The following is a 15,817-nucleotide window of genomic DNA, read 5'->3' on the forward strand; positions in this document are numbered from 1 at the left end:
GACTTCAAGTGTCAACACTACCCCTACGCACCAGATTTCCCTCTCATTAAACCCCTCTTCTCCCCTCTCTGAGGACCAATCAGGAGAGTGGCTCTGATTGGTCAGAGCTGACGGGAGCAATTGGAATTTATAGCTTGCTGGATACAGAGGCAGAGGCAAATACAGAGATCTCCCCATAATCTCAAATTACCTCATTTATTTATGGCTGTTGATGAGTGTTAGAACTTTTTTGTCAGCACAACATAAGTAACGTTTTTTATTTTTACCCCAATCCTACCAACTGCAGCTTCACTAGATCTGTTATTAGAAAAACAATTATATATTTTAAATTAGAACGTTTCCTCCCACAAACCTTAGTGAAATAAATAATCTAGCATTTAGTAGTTAAGATTTTATGGCCTACTTTTTAATGCTCGTATCTATACACAATAACTGACTTTTATGTGAAAGATTGAGAATTAGATTAAGTGTTACCTTCACTCTTTCGTGCTTTAATAGCTCGGATGTAAGAATATAAATTGTGCACCACTCCTTTCTTCTTCCCTGATTAGTTCTTCTTCCCTGATCCCCACATCTCAAACTTCATCTCCAAATTCAAGAGAAATGAAAACAAAGAGCATGCAGAGGTTTTTAACTTTAAAACTTTGTTTCAGAAATTCAATGTAACTGTATATACACTTTACAATAGCATGTAGCCCGACGGCTAACAAAGATGTCTTAAAACATTTTAAATACATCTTCAGCACAAATAGCAATTCTTGCAAGTAAAATGGCTTAACGGATATTGAAAAAAAAAATCATTAACACGATTGCTCTTTTCTGCAGAAAAGTGCCAAGATTAAAATTTAATTCAGGACTTTCCTACTAAGCAGGCTGTTTTCTCTACATGCTAAGTTTAACAGTTCAGTAACATTTGCGCTAAACTAAACATACAGATATTTGTAAGAAAAAAAACACTCCATCTGAAGTAAAGTTAAATCTTCATTAATACATTTAAAAAGTAGATATGACATGCCTTTTGAAATCAAAAATACAAAAGATTTTCCTTATTTTAAGGATTTTTTAAACATGAAGCTGCATGTATTGTACAACACTCAGTGTACAATAAACAGGTAATGCACATAAAAATGAGCTGGATGACAAGTATTAAACGCCTCACACCGGTCCTTCAAAAACAAGCCATGACTGATAACTTACATCATGGCACAGCCCGCTGAGGAGACGAGCACACCCAGGCTGCATCACACTCAGGGTGAGGCTTGCATACTGAAAGCTGGCAGTCAGGATGGTGGGAGGGCAATGGGGGGGGGGGGGGGGGGAGCAAGGAAGGGGAAAACAATGGTGGGACTTTAAGCATTTCCTCTTCCATACACTTTGTCCTCGCCTCCTATTCAACATTTGAACAGCAGAGATTAGCTGCCGTCGTGCCTCGTCGTTTTGTTCTTGTTTGTGAGGAAAGAACACATTAAGGAATTTAGAAAACACTTAAGATATCACCCCCATTTACAATTTACATTCATAGTCTGGACGTGTGCTCATAACGTAACGTCAGAGCACACACACTATTGTGCCCTGTAACAACTTTACTTGAACACAAACTAATTCTAATTTCTGTAGAGCTACGAACTTCTGGTGACAACAAAAAGGCAAAGATGAACCGACGCTGAACGGATGGAAACCATCTCTGAACAGAACCTGCGTTCAAAGTGAGCGGCAGGGATTGTTTGGACCGGGCACAGCAGGGTTCACCTGCAGAGAACTCATGGGTGGTTGCAACTCAATGGAATCACAGTACACAACACTTACGGCACACTGAAAGAAAAGGGGAAGGTGGGTGTGTTCTTATTTCAGTATCTGCGAGAGCTTTGAGGTCTGATTGTCTCTTTCTATCTCAGCTTTTTTTGGGGGTGGGGATTTGGGGGAGGGGCTTGTGAGGAGGAGAATCTTATGGCACTGTACAGGCAACCCAGACGAATCCAAACACTCACATTTACTTCAACATAAAATGCACTTTGATTCAAATTGATCTGAAAAAGGTTCAACAATGCATGCCAAATTTTTAAGGGTTGAGTTAACTCGATTTTTTTGTCTTTTTCTATCAGGTTTATGCTTCGAAGGACGCTCACTCAGCATCCATGTCTCTGCCTGCTGTTTGTTTCATTATTACATAAATCAGGTTGAAACAAAAGAGGAGTAATATGTCAGTTTGGCGTTGAGTGTTCCAGGCTGAAGTTGGGCAGATACACATTCATATAGTTACCATTCTTAAACACAACGCTTTAAACCGTGCTAAACATAAAAAAAGAAAAAAACACAAAAGCTAATGAGTACAAAGTAAAACATGTGAAACAGGTAGAGGAGCAGCCAGCTGAGCCGACTGAACAGTATGTTGCTGGTGCCAGTTATGGCTGGTACAAGGTCTGGCCATAGATTCCTACCATGGGTAGACTTCATGACACACTGGCAGAGATGTGCTACATTAGTTATAATGCTACTGATATAGCCATCAACTTACACATTAAAACTAAAAAAAACTGCTCTGACTTCGCCAGTATGTTTGATTAGGAGAGAAAGAAAATACTGGTTATAGACGAATGAAAAAAATAAATCGAATACTAGTTTTAAAGAAAGGTTGACATGGATCACTTTAAAAATGAATGCCCTCAAACCTTTACAATGTGTCAGATTTACAGATAAGAAGGTTCTTATTCCTAACATTTAATTAAGGAGCCATGATGTCAACAGTGAAGCAAACACATTCATTCACACCTCTATTTGTTAGAAAGAGAACAAACTATTCTTTTAAGTCCTGGATTGATTCCATTTCATTTGCAGCGGACTGTCGATTAACACACACCCGTGTTTTGTTGCAGGAAAAAGGCCTACAACAAAACGTACATAACCCCTTTTAAAACATCATATCTTACAAACAGAAGTAAAACACCTTGAAACGCTATCTTTTTTTTTTTTAAACAATGAAACACCAGTTTTACCAGAAAAAAAAAACTGCAACCAACAATAGAAACTTGACTCAGCTACGGAGGAATGCATATGATGTAAAGGCTACAGATTGTAGGTTTGCCAAACACCAAATCAGTGTGTGTGTTTGTGTTTGTGTGTGGCTAGGAGTAAACAAACACACATGCACAGATTCATTTACAGGCCAGTCATTCCTGCCGAAAATGGTCTGTAGCCAGAGTGTCGTTATTCGTCAGTGTCAACAGCGTGAGCACCAGGGGGGTTGGTTTAGGGTCAGAAACTCGGTCAGGGTAGACTTCCTCTTTGCTGGCGGGCGTTTTCAGATCCACTAAACCAGCACCAAGACAAGCAGGAGAGTGTGTAGACAATGTCTGTCTCCATAGCTGGAGAGTCAGTCACAAAGAGGAGTTACCTGGGCGTGTTGACAGAGTCATTTCATCCACATATCTAGATTTTTAAGAAAATTTGTACCCAGACGTTTTAAAAACATTTTCTTTTAAAGTTTTAAAAAGCAATGGTGGGTTTAAAAAAGAAAAAATAAAGAAAAATAGGGCCAAATTTCAACTGTAATGGCAATGTTGTAGTTTGTAATCCAAAGAAAGGCTTTTTACACGCATGTTGTTTCAGTCTGTTTGTGGAGTCCCATTCTGAGAGACTGTGGTCCAGTTCAGTCCGGGGGCAACAGGTCATGAAGACGGAACCGCTCCCGAACGTGGGGCCTCACATCCTCGTTCTTAGCAGGGAGGACAATCACATGGGGGAGGAGACAATGGTTAAATATTACCCTGATGTAGTTGTTAAAGTAGATCATATGATAGATACAATGTGTAATGCATCCACATCTTACCATCTCCACCAACTTCTCCAGGAAGGGCACCAGCTTCAGGAGCTCATTGTCATTTTTGTCCATGAACCAGCTCTCTATGGGGATCCCATTAGATAACTGTTGAGACAAGAACGTGTAAAATAAGATCAGTGATATTTTTCTACTGTTACAAGTTAAACAACATTCACTGCCAATAAATGTTCCATAACACCCCCAGCATATAAAACCACAATAGATGTCCAATCAGCCATCAACTCCCCTCTAACCAGCGGGAACAAACAACCTCAAAGCCACCAGACTCCAGAGATCAAAACCTCTACTTCACCCAGATCATAAGAAAACAGGCTATTGGAGCACTCTCCATTGTTTCCTATACTTGATTATTTTACTTTAATTAATTAATGTATTATTTCATGTAAGGTAAATATAGGATTAAGTTTGATGCCCTAAGTGTTATTAATATTTTTCAATACTCACTTTGATAGGTTGGTAGTTTTGCACTGGGTGACATGTACGGTTGTGCTCATAAGTTTACATATCCTGGCAGAATTTATAATTTCTTGGGTAGTTTCTGTTGTCATTATGATATAAAAAGAGTAAACATAGTTGTTAGACAATAAATGGCTTCACCCAACCACTAACCATGAGTGGTAAAAAAAGTTTTCCTATTATCGTTAATATTCTTTAAAGAAATTACCAAAAAAAAATCAAGAATTCTGCCAGGGTATGTAAACTTATGAGCACAACTGTATATAATAATTGTATTTATGGAGCAATTTTCAAAAGCCAGGTTACAGACTGCTTTATAATGGGCAGCAAAATAAAAGCACAACATAAAAACTCCTCCAAGCAAAATCAAGAAATAAGTCATATTTTAAAAGACAGAATTCCTTTAAAAGAACTCTGAGGGAAAACAATTATTTTAAAATACAGTTTTGAAATAGTTAACAATTAAAACATAAAATTAAGTTCAGGTAAAATCAGGAAGGGCTTAATCATTCCAGAGTTTTGGATCCCTTTTGTTTCTATTTTGGCATTTGTAACACATATAGATAGGTAAGATAGAAGGGGCGGTCACCGGGAAGGTGAATGTTTTTTTACTGGGATAAGTGAGAGTAGAGAAACACTACCGATTATTTGTAGGAAGCCTTTCTTTGCTTAATAAAACACCAGGGATGTGGCATTTTTGACCAATCAACTGTGCAAGAAATGTGTGTGCATCATAGGACTTCTCTTGTAGGGTCAACAGTTTCATAAGGAGTGTCAGGTTTGGGGGTTAGGTAGACTAAATACAGGGTTCCCACTCTTTTCCAGAGATCATTTTCCAGGACATTTCCAGGACATTTTCAATGATGATCAAGCTGGTATGACAGTTTAAATTTAGTTCCTAATTTAGTTCCTAAATAGTTTAATATGTTCCTCTCAGTGGAAGTCTACATTGAAAGATGTGCAGTCTATGGCTATCAATGAAATCATCTCTTAGATGCTTAAAAATTATGGCAAATTGATTATAGAACAATGCAACCACAGATGTACGTACAGCACTTCACTTTATTAGTGCAACCAAGTAACAATGATGGCCAACTCTCATCTCAGCTTTCTCTTTTCTCAAAAAATATATAATTAGCTAAGTAAGAAACAAAAGAGCCTGTAAAGGAATCTGGAAGCTGCCTTACTGAAAAAAAAATAATAATAATAATAATAATACTCAGAGGATCAGTGCATTGATTGACCTAAATAGAACTGAATGACAAAAATGGCCACAAATGTTGAATGGGGATATGTTTTTTTAACCGTGTCAGGTCGCACGCAGTTGTGTTGGAATAATTTTCCAGGACAAACCGTGATTTTCCAGGACATTTTACTTTTTCTCCCATTTTCCAGGTGTTTTCCAGTACTGGAAAACTGGTCAACTGTTTTCCAGGTTTTCCAGGACGAGTGGGAACCCTGTAAATATTGCTTGCTTATGTAAGCATGCAGATTCCTGTGTCATAACATCAAGTGATGAGTCAAGAGGATGGTCGATGGTTATCTGGTAAATAGACTAAGAGGTCCAGAGTAGGCGTATGTGTTACAGTTTCAGCTTGTTACAGTGATTACTTAACCTACATCTGTTCTGCTTTGATTGATCAGGACATCACTCTGTTAAGACATAATGGGTCTTTATAATGAATGAATCAATACTTTTGCAGTCAGAGGCCACGCTGAGGTAAGTTTGGTTTTCATTCAGGGAGCACACACTCTGAATGGATGCTTTTGTGAAGACTCATTCTCAAAAGAAGTTTTCCTTTTATTTTCCTTTGGTTTGTAACTCTACTTTGTGCTTATCACGTTTACCTGATAGGCGAAGGCTTGTGGTGAATTGTCGATGATGATGGTCTTTGACAGGTCTCTGCCTAAGATGTTGAGGTCCTTGATGTAGTTTCCTTGGACACAGACACAATGCTCCCGAAACAACCGGTGTCTACGGTTACAGTAGAGGATGAAAGAAAAGAGGAGAGAGAGAGAGAAAAATCAATCAGTGACAAGGTCAGAGCAATCAATAATTCAGAAAAACTACCACACTGACACCTTCACAGGAGCACGTGACAACACCAGAGCTGCCCACGGCTGAGAGAGCTGCTTCAACCAGGCTTTTATCTGTATGACGTTTAATTATAACGGACTGAAACTAAAACAAGTCTGTACCTTACTAGCTGCTTTTTAGGATCCAGGATGTTGAGCAGTTTGTCTGCATACACCTTTTTAGAGGCTGTGAAGAGAATGATCTAGAAGAGAGGGAAGAAAATAAAGGTCAGAATTATCAAAAGGAGGTGCAATCAGGGTTAATTACCAGCAGGGACTTTGTTCTACTTACCTCATAGATCTGAGACATACGCTCCAAAAACTCTCTGAAGTACGGCCTTAGGCGCACATACACCTGCACAGAAAACAGACCACCAATGAGCAAACATTCAAGATCAACACAAACAACTATTACTATGACAGTAGAAATGCACAATGTTGATAAATGCACTTTTACATTTCTAGATAAGGACATTTTTCTAAGTGATTGATGTGAGTTTGCTGTCATTAATAGTTTTATACTCTGAAAGAATCGATCATTCACCGCTTCATTTGTCTGAAAGTTTCACAAAGTTATTTATTTTCACTTTGAAAGCAAACCTTCCTCACAGGTAAGGGTTTGAACATGCAGGGTTTTGTCTCCCTCTAGTGGTCTGAGTTCAAAGATCATCATGCACAGCACTCACCTGGTAAATGACATCTTGAAAGAGAACAGGGAAGGTAAGTGCTGCATCCTCCAGCTCGTTTAAACTGCAGTGAACTAGCGTCTCATCCTTAAAAATATAAAGAATAAAACACAATGAATGGCTTAATAATCTCTACTTATTTTGAAATTTTAACAGTATTTCATTCATTTAATAAACAAAAATAAAGAAGCCATAATTGTTCCACTGACCAGGTCTAAGACCAGAGAGAATTCAGGCGTGCTGCGTGTCTTTAGAGGCAGGGCTGGCTTACGGGTGAGCTGCTCTTCCGTGAGTGGAGGGACGTGTTTGATGAAAAAATACCTACGGATCAGAATATCACAAATACGGTCAATTCAAACATCAGGTGATGACGCAGGACAAGGTTTCACTGTTTATTCACTTTGGATCTAGTGTAATAAAAACAACATTGGACATCCTGATTTGAAAATAAGTGCACTTGAAGTTAACACAGAAACACCACTAATAACAAAATCTAGGGAGGATCAGTTTTCTCAAAATCATTAATTGTAACTGTTCTTTTGTCTACTGTTAATTAAGTCTTTCAGAGTACTTACTTAAAACAGGCAAAGACTCACAAGCCGTTTAAACCATCAGCTATAAATAATGAGACAAAACTAGAAGTTCTTTTTTTAATTTTAGACAGGATTTTATCATTTTATTTTATATTTTTATAATTTATATTTCTGATTTTTGATTGTTTCAATCTTTTATCTTTTGTTTTTATTTGTCCAACACTGTTTCATTTCCTTTTATTTGTCTTCGTCAAATTTCTCTTTTATTGTCTTTTAGTTTCTTTCTGATTTGTAAAGCACTTTGTAAACATGTTTTGAAAAGTGCTATATAAACACAGATGATTATAATTATTATTAAAGGCATATGACAGTCATTATTTAAGAGACTATCTTATTAGTAATTGACATAAATTTTAAATCACTAGTATCACTGAATTGCACTTATAACTAACCACCTGCTGTCCTATTTATATTTGATAAACTGGAGATACAAACATTGGGATCAAACTTGTTGGATCACTGTGGTCTGGGATGTCTCAACTTAAGCTGTGACCATAGACTGTATAATAAATGGACGTAGTATCAATCAAGTCAGTCATGCCCTTATTTGGGCAAAACTCGTACGTTTAATAGCTTAAAAAAATAAAGAGCTTTGCACTATTCACTCCCCGAACAGTGTGTGCAGATAGAGAAATGAGCTATCCAGACCTAAACTGTTTTTTGAACCAGACTGTAAACATGCTTATCTCTGCTGCAATGTAGTGTATGTGGTTTCAGGTGTTTCTGCAGCCAGCCTCAAGCTGACGTTCGATAAACTGCAGTTTTTAACACTTCGGCATGGGCTTCATATCTTAAGACGGGATGTTGCCGCTTGGCTGTGAGCTGGTTGAATCAAGTGTCTTAGCATTCTAGAAACACGCCTATCTGCAAGAAGTGATCTAACTTAAGTCCACTCTTGCTCATCATTTCATAAGTTAGGTCAGAACATCATTTCAGGGCTGCAGTATATGACTCACGGGTCAAAGACTTCCCAGTCCTCCTCATAGGTTGCCTCAGGTGGCACTGCGGCAGGCGGGGAGTCCACGTACGCCATTTCAGGACTGGAACCTGGAGCTTGGACCACAAAGGGGACAAGATGAGACACAGAAGTACAAAACAGGAGCAAACTGAGGATCAAAAAGGTGATCGTGCAGTATCTACCTGTGAGGGGTGGAAGGTCTGCATCAGCTGCGAGCTCTCCCTCCACCACCATGGGAGACACCTCAGGGATGTGCGGCGGTCGCAGAGGCGGCAGCTGGGTTACACTGGAGTAGAAGTTAGTGGGGACACACACTTCCTGCGTGGATGTGGCTGTGCTGGTGGGTGTCTCCACAGGCTGCTCCATCTCCAGCTCCTTGACTATCTCCTCAGCCTCCAACGCCTGGTCTGGAGAGTCTGAGCCAGAGGGGGCTGAAAACCACACAGAAGAGTCTTATTGTTGTGTGCTATCCTGACATATCTGACACAAGGACACACCTCAGCACTAAGATGTAAACATAAACAGTTCTTGTGTGTGCTCACCATTTTTAGCTGGTGAGAAAAAGTTAAAAACTGGGGAGAAGATGGTTCCCAGTAGGGTGGTCCTGGGAGGACTAGTGGGCAGCTCAACAGCTGTCGTCTCCCCCAGGCTGCCATTGGGCTTCTCCTTACTCCTGTCATGATTGGTTGCCTCTGCAAGAGAAGTATCTGGTTTAATAGAGTTACGGAAGACGAGTGAGGAACACGGACTATTGCTGAAACTTTCTCACTACACTCACGTCCATTGAGGGAGCTTCTCCTGCCGACCCTGCTGATAGTCTTGCGAGGGGTGTTGGCATTCGGGGTTGTGGAGGTGATCAGGTTGTTGTCAACATCACAATGCAGTCGCGTCTTCTTGGCTGGGCTCTCCTGCTGAACCTTAACGCAAGAAGACAACATCAAATTATTAAAAAAGCCCCTTAACACATAACTTAGATGAACAAACGAGACAATCATGAGAGAAACAGTGAAATCTTTGGCTGTTAATCCACAATGGTGACCTAAAATCATCCATCAATGAGTCAGCAAAAAATGATTGTAACACAGGAAAGGGTGTGTCAAAATTGGTGTGGGCTGCGGCTGAGTGACAGGTCTCCACGAGCGCCCTTTTACTCCCCCGTCAGACTGATTATGACTGGTTGCGCTCCCGTCTGACACCTGACCACATTCACATGCTTATTTTTCTCAATAAGAACGAGTAGACAGAAAACTGGACACTGAGTCTAAAATATGTTTCTGTTCAGTTCTCTTGATGAAGTCTGAGCCTTCACTGTTATGACTGTGTCCGCAGAGATTATGAGTCTGCTCCACACGTTGATATTCAGCGTGTTTTACATTTTGAACACCTCAGTACGATCCGTAGCTATTCAATACTGTCAGTTATATAAATTGTGTCATGAAGGAAAATTTGATTCAGGGAAAAAAAAAACGCATTTGGCGTTGTTTTTTTACATGGAAAACATTTAAGTTTTTTTAATGATTAATCGACAATTGATGGTTAACATTTCCAAAGATCGATCACGGAATATACTTGAAATTTACATCCCTAGTAGACAGAAAGCTGGACACTGTGAGTCTGAAATCTGTTTCTGTTTAGTCCTCTTGTTGCAGTAAATCCACATGTTGTAGTCTGAGCCTTCACTTTTATGACTGTATGTCCATGGAGATCATTTTTGAGCCTGCTCCACACGTTGAAATTCAGCGTGTTTAACATTTTGTACGCCTTAATATGATCTGTAGCTATTTAATACGTCAGTTATATACATTTTGTCGCTAAGGAAATTTTGATTTAGGGGAAAAAACGCATTTGGCATTGTTTTTGACATGAAAACGTCTAACTTTTTTAATGATTAATCAATAATTGATTGTTAACATTTCCAAAGATCAATTACGGAGATTACTTAAAATTTACATCTCTATTTAAAACATAGCACTATAATTTATTCTACATGCATTACATCAAAAAGATCTAAATATATTTTACACCTGTGATACACAAGAACCTACAAGATCCAGGCTGTCATATCATTTAAAGGACCATCAAATATAAAGTATAATAAAAGGCAGTTATCTCAGAATACTGCTTGTTACCACTTTGTTTCAAAGTTAAGAAGCAAACTAAATCTAAGCAGTGTGCAGGAGCTTGTATTTAAACATTAACATACTTGACTTGACTTTTTCCACTTGTTACTATCTTCCGCCTGTGCGCACCAACTCTGAGCCAGACGCTAAAATTAGAGCAGAGTCCGAGTTCTCAGACAAGCTGCTGCATTCCAGCGGACATTTCTTGGGAAACATGACACTCCACACCTAGAAACACTGTGTTTAACTCAGGGACCTGGAGAGCAGCTCGGTGATGAATAGAGATTTAAAAACCACAAATGTGCCTGAAAGCTTAGGTGAGAAAAAGAGGATCTTCAGCTGCAATGATTCAGTGTTTCCTGAAGGGGCATCTCGCTCACATCTGATCACTCAATTAAAAAGCAGCAGGGTCATGTGATGCGAGTACAGAGGTCGTTACCTTGACAGCATTTCCTCTGATGAACTTTTTGATGGTCGAGAACAAGCCCCTCCCTCCACTCGTAGGAGTGTCTTCTTCGACTTCGGAGTGCCTCCGCTTGGTACGGGATGGGCGGCTCGCCAGGCTGGGGTTCGGCTGCTGAGACGCCTTACGCATTCTCAGCCTCATTGTTTTTGCAGTCACATGTAAGGCTGTTTGAGGAAACCCGACGTGGAGTGATGGCAGAGACAGAAAGAGAGAGAGAGAGAGAGAGAGAGAGAGAGAGAGAGAGAGAGAGAGAGAGAGAGAGAGAGAGGGGAATCAACATGAGTGTACAGTCAGAGAAACATATTTAAACAAATACTCAACTTAAAAAGGAGAAAAACAGGTTATTGAAACTGCTTTTTTGAAAGTGTATTGACGGTATCCAGAGTTCTGCAGCAGGGTAATACTGGTGCATTTGCTGCTAACATCTGGATGCATTCAAGATCCCATTTCACTTACATCACAGTGGATCTCAGCAGCCACAGCTGGCTTTACTTCCATTTGAGAAGTTAAAAAAAGACATTGCACAGGATTGTTCCTCACAAGAGTTCCTTTTATCGACTTTGTCCAAACACAATCATTAAATGAACCTCACCATGCAATAACTGCAAAAAGGGAAAGATGTTTTAATGTAAACAAACATCATTTGAAGGAAATAAGCTTCATATTCTGTAGATCAGAGGGACTTATGTCAGCATGTACTGCACTTGAGTTTAAAAACTGTCCACAGTGAACACAAATTGTGAGTCAAACATGCCAGCCCAGCGCGCTTACATAACAGCAGCTGGCTGAAAATGTGTCTGGACATATCCAAAACCTGTCAGGAACCTTAATCACACAACGGCACGCTCTTAATACACACAGTACAGTATCCCACATGCTGTTAAGTGTCATTCACGAGCAGTACTGTACCTCTACAGAGGGTTACTGCTTTTGCTTAATCACGAACAGAGTAGGAGTAGAGAGTAACATTTAAGTAGGAAGAGCCTCAGAGCCGTGACTGCTGATGGAATCAAATAGAGTAGCAGATTACATTGTATGCAAGTGAATTTAACAATACAGCTTAAACTACTACTGATAACTGATGAGTCACTGAGCTTTGGTTTCACTGCACCTCAAAGAAATTAGATTAACAGGAAGTGACTGACTCTGTGGCAAGATGACACCAATTTAAATAATATGAAAACTAAAACAAGACTTCTTCCTTCTGTAGCATTTATGCTATCCAATCCAATCCACTTTATTTATAGAGCACATTTAAAAAAACTATCAAGTTTAGCAAAGGGCAGCACGGTGTGGTAAAATAAGTTAGAACACATTGAATAGTAAACGCTGTTAGAAAATAAAATACAATAAAATAAAATAATCATAATAAAAGACTTTAAAAAAGTAATTTAAAAATAAACAATAAAAAGAACACTAAGAAAACATAAAAAAAATACATGCTAGCTGCAAAGACCCCTAAAAAGCTGAAAAAATAAGATTGTGAAGATTAATTTGATCATTTTCAATCTTCAATTTTAGCACTTTCAATTAGAAAAATTAACTTAATTCGTCCCGAGGAGCAATCTTCTTTTTTTTTACTGCTTAAGACATGCAACACAACAGTTTGCCAAATGAGTGCACTATGTGAAAGCACTTCCAAAAAATGTTTTAACTTCCCACTCAAATTTTTTATTTTACATAGTACATAATGTTCCACCAAATTACTTTGTGACTTCTATTCAAAAGTTAGCTTGGAGAAATATTTTTTGTTTTTCCTTTACTGTGATTTTAATTATCTCTTCACACTTAATGACATTATTCACATCACTTTGTCATAAGCCAGAGAGTAAAGTTTGAGTACCATGTCCAATCCTGTGTTAGATCAAAACCTACTAGTTCTCCACCTTGTTTCCCTCAAAGCAACTTTTGTCTTCAGAATAATTCTCATGTTTTTGTCCTTTTTTTTCAACTCAAAAATCCTGGAGAAGACCGTCTCACAGGTTGTCACAGAATAGTATTGCCATTAGTCTCTATGAGGCCACTGACACTCAGCTGATTCAATGGTTATGTTTGCTAATACTATGAGGTTGAACACTTCCTCTTCATCACACTACTTTACTTTTATAACAAATGCACCAAAAATTCCAACTACAGCTGACTTCCTGATTCATTCAATTTCACAGGGAAACTGACTGATGTTTCAAACTGGCACTTCTCCCCTACTCAACTCAACTTTATTTATATAGCACCTTTCATACATAAAAACCTGCAGCCCAAAGTGTTTCACAGAATAACAGAGACAGGAAACAGCAATGGTAAAATTAGAGAAGGCATGATAATAAATGAAATACTTAAAAGTAAAATAAAAACCAATACAGTAAAATTAAAAAAAATAAGTGATAGTGGAAAGAAACGGTAGCGTTAACAAGATCAAATGAATAATAAATAAGATAAATTAATGTTAAAGCAATGATTAAAATAATAAAATAATAATGCAGTCCAGAACTAAAAGTTAATTACTCCAAATTAAAACTACAGTGAGATTGCCCCTGTGTTGTGCTTAGGTCTATCATATATACATGTATTTTTTTTAGTGTTTTAACAGGAGATATTGTTACATTATGCCTGTATTTGAACATTATGCTACTCTATTCTCTCAATTTGTGCAAAATATTGTTCACAGGTCATATGAGGATTCCCCTGTTAATGAGAATTCAAATTAAACCATGTATTTTATAGATACTACACGACCAAACCTTAACAATGGTGGTATTACAGCTGGTATACATCCACCATTCAAAACAATCTGCCTCTCTAACCAAGGATCATGGAGACAGCTAGGTACGAGTGAGTGAGCGGGAAATAAGAACATGCCACTGGGACTGGATGAGGTTAGCTAACAGAGCTAAAAAATAAATAAAAAAAAACACAAGTCGGGCCCTTCCATAACCAGTCAACTCGGCAAAATGAATCTGAGGCTAAACAAGTCATGATCATAATTATAGAAAAAACATTAAACGCAGGCAACACGTGAAGGCCTCAGACACGTTTGAGAGGTTGCACCAAATATTCACCAAAAACAGACGACTGCAGCAGCTAGCTTGATTTAAGCTAATGCTAGTTTAACGAAGCAAAGGGGTCAGGGGTTGTGACACATTTGTTTTACTACATTTAAGATAATTTGACTCTATAACATCATAAAAGTGGCATAAAGGCGAAATCGAAAGGAAAAGCACCGGTTTCTCGGTTCGTTTTTGAATAGCAGCGTTGGCCCAAAACATGCTAGCTTACCGTTAGCAAGCCAGTCCGACATGGTAACTCCAGCAAAATAACGTGAAAACGACTCACTCAAATAAAGCACATTATTAGGATAAATGTGTCCTGAATGTTTAACAAGTTGACTCCACTGTCTCCTCGATTTGTAGTCGTCTTAACGCTTGTGTTATTTGAGAGTCAAACTAGCTAGCTGTGAACAGGCGCTGTGTGTGAATGTTATTCAAATGAACTGTTGATTTAGTTAGCGTTACTATTAGCTCACAAAGCAAATGATGGGATTAAATCAACCACTTCAGACGTTTTGATACGGGTTGATTAAACTCAACTAAGGGGGTTCAAATAAATTAAAACAGAGTTAGCTAATGTTAGCTAAGGGGTAAACCTAGCAAACTTGTGTTAAGGAATGCCGTGAGGGACATTAGCTTCAAAGCTACTTTTAGGACAAATTTATCTATGTTAACTTTCCTGTTTCGACGACATGTAATGAATGCAGTTTGTTTTATTGTATCATATGCGTATTTTTTAATGATGTAATGTCGCTGTATACAAAAATATATGCACATTACAGATAGTCAAAACGCCTATTCGACCAGGAATTAGCCAGACCCGCTGTAGGCCGTGTTTTTACTAGCCGTAGCCATTCAGCTTAGCTAGCTTAGCAGACCCTACCTAGGCTGCTTGAAACCCCCTCAGGCTAACAGATGTGCACAGGCAGAAAAAGGCAGGAAAGGAAAATATTTATCTAGTCGTTGAACATTACATAAACACTGAGACAGATTCAACAAATGCACCTTCAAGGTTTGCTATCCACTTACTTTACGGTGATCCGCAGTGTCTGCTGATAACGACTCAACACCATTGAACCATCACAGCAGAGGCAGAGGTTGTTTTCGTGATCAGATCCGAGTTTTTCTATCTCTCTCTCTGCTCAAGGGCCGTCTCCGATATGACACATCGCTGTGTTACCAGGCGCCATTTCCCGCCTCTGCTCAGTCTCTCCAAGGCAGATACCCGTATGGGACACAGACACACCCCCTCTGCCTCTCAAAAACACCAACCTCAGTCTTCTGCAGCCAACACTACCAGTTCTTCTTTCCTCACAGATCTGCAATGAAAGAATGACTGTTCCCATTTGTGATTCCTCTTTTACAAATAATGACTGAGTTCAAGGGTCGACCATTCAGAGTGGTTTTGCTGTATATTCTCAATAGATCTATAATATTTGGCATCACACAGATGCTCATTTCTACAGCCACCTTTACTCTAAAGCAGGGGTTCCCAAAAGTGTGGGTCAGGACCATCTGGGGGGTCGCAAGCCACACATGGGGGGTCGTGAGATGCCTCCCAGAATGTTTATTTATTTTTT

General features: G+C 38.9%; 1 protein-coding gene across 2 annotated transcripts; it reads right to left on the reverse strand.

Moving 5' to 3' along the window:
- Positions 1 to 623: 623 nt before the first annotated feature.
- ctdspl2b (CTD (carboxy-terminal domain, RNA polymerase II, polypeptide A) small phosphatase like 2b) lies at positions 624 to 15,734 on the reverse strand. Of its 2 annotated transcripts, none has more exons than XM_034679840.1 (13): positions 15,267 to 15,734; positions 11,167 to 11,357; positions 9,386 to 9,524; positions 9,150 to 9,299; positions 8,790 to 9,038; positions 8,606 to 8,702; positions 7,266 to 7,377; positions 7,057 to 7,143; positions 6,663 to 6,725; positions 6,494 to 6,573; positions 6,143 to 6,269; positions 3,827 to 3,922; positions 624 to 3,712 (listed from the first exon to the last, which is right to left on the reverse strand). In XM_034679840.1, the coding sequence occupies exons 2-13, from the start codon at positions 11,332 to 11,334 to the stop codon at positions 3,647 to 3,649; spliced, it is 1,434 nt and encodes a 477-aa protein (XP_034535731.1). In that variant the 5' UTR covers positions 11,335 to 11,357; positions 15,267 to 15,734; the 3' UTR covers positions 624 to 3,646. The 2 variants fall into 2 exon arrangements, with proteins under 2 accessions (XP_034535731.1, XP_034535730.1); XM_034679839.1 differs by lacking the exon at positions 15,267 to 15,734 and adding an exon at positions 14,467 to 14,652.
- Positions 15,735 to 15,817: the final 83 nt, after the last annotated feature.

Source organism: Notolabrus celidotus, chromosome 3, assembly GCF_009762535.1.
Source record: "Notolabrus celidotus isolate fNotCel1 chromosome 3, fNotCel1.pri, whole genome shotgun sequence".
Classification (NCBI taxonomy): Eukaryota; Metazoa; Chordata; class Actinopteri; order Labriformes; family Labridae; genus Notolabrus; species Notolabrus celidotus.